The 5,955-nt window shown below is 32.9% G+C and overlaps 1 protein-coding gene across 1 annotated transcript; it reads right to left on the reverse strand.

The window, feature by feature from the left end:
- Positions 1-176: 176 nt before the first annotated feature.
- On the reverse strand, positions 177-2,848 carry LOC121237209 (non-specific phospholipase C6-like). Its single transcript, XM_041133838.1, has 3 exons — positions 1,404-2,848; positions 798-974; positions 177-629 (listed from the first exon to the last, which is right to left on the reverse strand). The coding sequence occupies exons 1-3, from the start codon at positions 2,512-2,514 to the stop codon at positions 331-333; spliced, it is 1,587 nt and encodes a 528-aa protein (XP_040989772.1). The 5' UTR covers positions 2,515-2,848; the 3' UTR covers positions 177-330.
- Positions 2,849-5,955: the final 3,107 nt, after the last annotated feature.

Raw genomic sequence — 5,955 nt, forward strand, 5'->3', positions numbered from 1 at the left:
TTTTTTTTTATATGGATGTCTATATATATTAACTAAATACACGCAAGAGTTACTGAATCTGTTTTATTATCATCATTTTGCATGGCTGTGATTGGCTAATATCCTTAGATTAGCGAATTTCCTTTACAGGTTGTTTTGATAGCATCGATAACCACTTGAAGCAAATGAGACAACGATTGTAGCCAAATCACACAATAGAAAGTACTACTTCCCCTTGTTTTTTCAAGGCATTCCACTTCTATAAGAATGGTGGTCACTTTCTGAGATATATTTATAGCCAAAGAAAGGACACTGACATATATACTTGAGTAAAAAGGGATGATGACTTTATTAATTATGAATGGAGGATCTGGTGGTGAGAGATGATCTCATATCTACAATGGTAGATTCATCTGCCCCTAACATGATGGCTTCTTTGCTTGCTCTTATGAACCTTGCAACAGCACCCTCCACATACTCATGTGCTTCTTTCACATTCATTTTGCTGCTCATTTCATCTGGGAAGCTGCTCAAGAAGTGGTCGCCATTAAGAACGGCTGCTAGTTGAACTACCTCACTTTGAAACTCGGATAACTTATTATCTTCCTTTGCTTCTGTGGTCCTTAAAGGTGTCACATCTGGCAGAGTCTCTGCAAACATATGCATGTTAGGCTAAGGTTTCTTCTAGTACTAGCTTGTGCATATTAAAAAAGAAAAGAAAATTGTTATTTATCAGTTGTCAAATGATTGGCAAATAAGAGAAAAATAACAAAATGTTTTTCGATCATTTGAATTGGCTTTGAATGTAGGATAGGTACCTGGGCAATCGGTTCTAGGAGAGGTTAATTCCCCAATAACCTGCTCAAATGTCCCAGCCCATGCATCCCTATAAGTCAAGAAGTTAGAGGAGAGGTTGAACATCTTCTTTATGGTTGCAGGGATTGAAGAGTGCTCGAACTCCGAGTTTGGAGTAGGCCCTTTTGAGTCACTTATTACTGTGAAAACAGATGCAGATCAGCATATTGAAAGGTGAAAGCGAAAGAACAAAGCATTTAAGTTTGAAGCTTCAAAACCCTTGGTTAATGATATGCACCAAGACATTAGTTACTCTAACCAAACTACTAATAACAACCAGTTCACTTGTAACTAGCTTTCTAAACTCGATTGCCAACTTGCCAAATAAATTGACTTCAAAGTTCAAACCCATATTACCACACTCCTCAATCTATCCCACTCAACCAACAGACCGTGTGACAGAAGACACTTAAAAAAATCAACCAGCAACTAATCCAACTTTAATCTCAGAAATTTCCCAGTAGATTCAAATACCAAACACAATTCTATGCAAATCATCAGAGCAATCTCTAACATCCACACAAAACAGCTAACTAAAGAGGGGTTAAAACATGAAAATTTGAGCTCACCTGTCCCTTTCTTGATCCAAGGAGAGACCATAATTGTCGGCACACGAACGCCAAGCCTATCGAACTTGAAGAAATATGGAGCAGGACCTGTGTTCCCATCTGGGTTAGGAACATCATTATAAGGAGTCTTGACATGATCATAGAACCCACCATGCTCATCATAGGTAATCACAAATAGAGTCTCATTCCACTGAGGACTTGCTCTCAATGTCTCGTAAACCTCCTTAACTAATTTTTGCCCATTAGCCACATCATGAGAAGGGTGATCATCATTTGCAGGCATTCCCAGTATATCGAAATACCTTGGCTCGATAACTGTTAAGCTTGGAAGCTTACCCTTTAAAGCATCTTTCTTGAACTTCGAATCAAAGAGGTGGAACTTGAATATGTACTTCAACTTCCTCAAATTTCTGTAAAAGAAAGTTGTGGGCATGCTTTGGAAGTAAATCCCAAAGTTCATACCATTCTCATGAAGTGAGTCAAAAATGGTTTTTTGTGGATACCCGAAAGCCAGTTTCTTCGTAATGTGGCTTGTTGAACCATGAGAAGTTGCAGAATACACAAACAGCCTATTGGGTTGGGTGGGGCCGGGAATTGCAGAGAACCACCTATCAAAGACAGCAAATTCACGAACCAAAGCCGCGTAGACCGGCACAGATTCAGGTCTAAAGCCTTTCATGACAGTTTCGGAGAGGTTTGGGGACACTGAGAGTGCTTGTTCCACAAAACCAGTCATGGAAGGAATAGAGCCAGAGCCAAAAACCTGCTGCGCCACTGCTTCGAAGGAGTGCTCAGGATCCGGATCCACGAACTCAGCATCGTCCGAGAAGCAAATGGAGTCTGGGTTTGTCTGGTTGGTGGATACTGGATTGCATTCTTCTCCTGTGACTCCATTGATTAATGGGTTAATGGCTTTTTTCATCCATCCGAGCATGTGGTCAAAGGACCTGTTCTCCATAACCAAAACCACAATGGTTTTGATGGGTTGCTGGGGAGGTGGGACTGCTGAGACAAAATGGGTGGGTGGGGAAACCCATGACAGAGTGAGAAATAGCAGGAAAATGGAGCCGAATGAAGGTGGACCTGGTGGCCGGGTTTTGGAACCTCCCATGCTCTCTGAAATATGCTAGTTTTGGCAAAATGGGTTTGCTTTGTTTTGCTCTCTCTCTCTTTCTCTGTGTGAATAATGCGCTAGAAACAGTATGTGGAGGAGAAGTTCATCAGATATTTTTTGAAGGGATAGAGAGTTAACTTACAGTAGTGCATTTGGAGTACAGAGCAATCAGTAGAGGAGAAAGAAGCTTCTGGTTTTTGTGCCCTTCCAATCTTTATATAGATGGGTGCTTTTGGAAAAGAGGAGCAACGTAAGAGGAAAGGTGAAATGCCATAATATAATTGCGTCTTGTTCCGGTAACTTTTCCAAGTTGAAGTTGAATGCTCTCTGCTGCATACTCACTGACACTGTAGTTTGAGAATGTATAGTGTATACAGCCCATGGTTTGAGTTAAAACACGAAGGCCATCCCTTATGAGACAGTCCGGTATAATATAAAATTCTCCATTTTAATTTGATTTTCAGAATTATATTTTACATGAGTGCTACTACATCCATAAATAAATTATACAAAAATAATTATACAAATTGACGTGATTTCATCTAATTCGTTAGATCTATTTAATAATAAAAATAATTTTATAATCTGACGAATCACATCAAATCACAACAATTTATAAGATTACTTTTATATAATCACTTTATAGTTAGAGTATTTCTCTATAATTTGACCTATACTTTATATTCAATCACAATAAAAAATAACAAAAATATAACTCGTGTGTATGCTAATCTCCTAGTTACCATAGTTTCATTGCTCTCTCATTTTAGGCTCATAATAAAAACTTCAAAAAATATTCACAATTTTTTACATCTTTTGTGTTGGCTTCAAATCAGATGAAAATCTTGATTTTTTAAATTAAAATATATAATGAAGTGACATTATCGCCAATGGGTGCACGAGACTTTTTAATTGGCAACTTCCATCAATACAAGAAAAGAAAAAACATTTAATATTAAATCTGGGTGAGAAGGTGTTAAATGCACAAATAAATATTGGCAGACAAAATATGGTACTGTGGTAACATGATGACAGGTTGTACTTTTGAATAACACTACAATTGGTCACAAGCAAGGCTCATAAATTATGAAGCATTTGGCATATATAGACACCATTTAAGGCGACCTTTCAAAAAAATAAAGAAAAAAATAAAATATTATATGAGTTCTGTTATATACAGTCATTTTTACGTACTATTTGCACACTTCACTGATATAATTGGCTAAAAAGTTATTTTATATTTAAAAAAAGTGACGCAACGAATCATATTAGTAGAATACGTAAAAAGTATACAAAAATAACTGCACATAGAGTTTTTGGTATTTATATAGAAAAAATACCCCAATTGGCACAAACATTTTTAATACTGTTTTTCTTCTTAAATAATGGGAGGTTTATATTCTAAGGAGATTTTCTGAATTGTGTAACAATATTTATGAAAACTTTTTTAGGTAAGGTTTTAAAAAGTTTTATGAAAATTATTGGACTCATTTTTTTAAATGAGTTTTCTTTGCTGCCATCTCTTTTTTTTTTAATTAAAAGAAAATTGTTTGGGAGATGAATTTTTGAAAAAACTATATATATATTCTGTAAATGTAATATTGTGAGGAATGAAAACATCTAAATTCCAGGCCATGGACAGAAAGTTTGGGTAGAAAGTATTGCACGTGAAGCCTCAAAATATCTTTCAATTTTGGTGCCATTTGAGATTTGATAGACAAGTCATGGACATAACAGTTGTTTACTTCTTTAGAAGATTTAGAACAATGAAATAGAATAAAATAAAATAATATAGTTAATTTATTAATAAATAAATAAATAAAATGTGAATGTGGGAGTGTTGAGGATAAAATGCTAAGATATGATATTTGTAATTGTAAAATGTGCAAGTCCACTATATTTTTCTTAAAAAATAAATGTTAAATTTGAGACTTATATTAAAAAATTATTTTTATTTATTAATTTATGGACAAAGAACCTTTTTTTTAAATATATATATATTTAATAAAAAAGGGAATATTGTGCTCAAATTTTGTCAACTTTTTAAGGGCCAAGGAATAATGACTGCCGTAAGATATTGCGTGTGTGTTGGGGCGCTCTATAAAATCAATTTATTTCTACCAAAGGTCAAAGATTGCTTACATGGAAGGCCACGTGGGTCCACACGCCGACAATTTATTTTTAATAAAATATATTTTAAAAGCTCGCAAATATGGGCCAATATAAGATACAGAAAATATTCCAAAAAAAGAAAAAGAAAAATTAGAGTGTCTAGAAATTTTAGTTGACACTCTTTTATAGAAAAAAAAAATGCAATTGATGGCATTAGAGTACTAGTAGTAGACTCAACTTAATTAAATCTTAGCTAGATTGCAAAAAAAATTTACTATAGTGGACTCAATAAATAAACAGTAATTTTAGTCCAAGATTTATTTAGTAGCCAAATTCTAAATATTATTTTCACCGTAAACAATTCTCTTAACGTTGCTTGTTATTCTTCCTGCATAAAAATATTACAGAATAAATATATTTGTTGTGAATATATGACCGTTGTGAATATATTACAAAAAAAATTGTTAGAAAATTATATCTATTAGAAATAGTATGAACGTTAGAAAATTAATGTGTACTTTTTTAATAACGAATAAATATTCAAACTATAATTAGAATTAAAATAAATGAAAAGATCAAAATCAATATTTTAATAGAATATTGATAGATTTGAAAAATCTGTTATTTGGTGTTGTTGAAAAGTAACTAGCTAAATTTATAAAAGTAAATTCTTTAGCCAAATTTTGGTCAAACTTTGTTGAGTTTGCTACTAATACTCTTAGGCTGCTTTTGAATGTTGAGTTGAACTAAATTTTTTATGAATAATAGTGAGTTGAATATGTGGAGTAAGTTATATAAGATCCATCTAAAATGAGTTTAGATGTGTTTAGATGTTAAGATTAGTTTAATACTATTTATGAAAATTTGAAAAAAATTTTGATTCACGTATAAAGATGTGTTGAATTAAAAAATATTATAGATCCTACGTGTAAGGAAGTTTTGAGTTGAGATAAATTTAATAATTTGAGAATTATATGTTAGATTCAACTTTAAATTAGACTAAACTGAATCGATTTCAACTTAATTCTGCAACCAAATGGGGGCCTTAGAATCCGAAAGAGAGGAAACATGCATCCATGCAAATCTCTATACTACATAATTTAAAAAAGTTTTTTCCCTTGGTAAGCCATGTTATTTTCTTATTATTTAAATTAAATTAATATAAATCGTAAAAGTAAAATTTGACACGTCATAATATAATTTTTTGTCTTATTGCCAACATTACGCATTTTTTAAATTACCTTCACAAAATTGAGTTATAAACAAAATAAAATTAAAAAATTAACAATGTGGCAGTTATTTTCCTTGAATGTGGTAATTTAAAAA

The sequence above is a fragment of the Juglans microcarpa x Juglans regia genome, chromosome 6S, assembly GCF_004785595.1.
Source record: "Juglans microcarpa x Juglans regia isolate MS1-56 chromosome 6S, Jm3101_v1.0, whole genome shotgun sequence".
Taxonomy (NCBI): Eukaryota; Viridiplantae; Streptophyta; class Magnoliopsida; order Fagales; family Juglandaceae; genus Juglans; species Juglans microcarpa x Juglans regia.

Coding starts and splice junctions, on each gene's coding strand:
- LOC121237209 (XM_041133838.1), bottom strand. CDS start 2,514: ATGGGAGGTTCCAAAACCCGGCCACCAGGTCCACCTTCATTCGGCTCC. Junction 975..1,403: donor TTGGATCAAGAAAGGGACAG/GTGAGCTCAAAT, acceptor CTGTTTTCACAG/TAATAAGTGACTCAAAAGGG. Junction 630..797: donor TCCTAGAACCGATTGCCCAG/GTACCTATCCTA, acceptor ATATGTTTGCAG/AGACTCTGCCAGATGTGACA.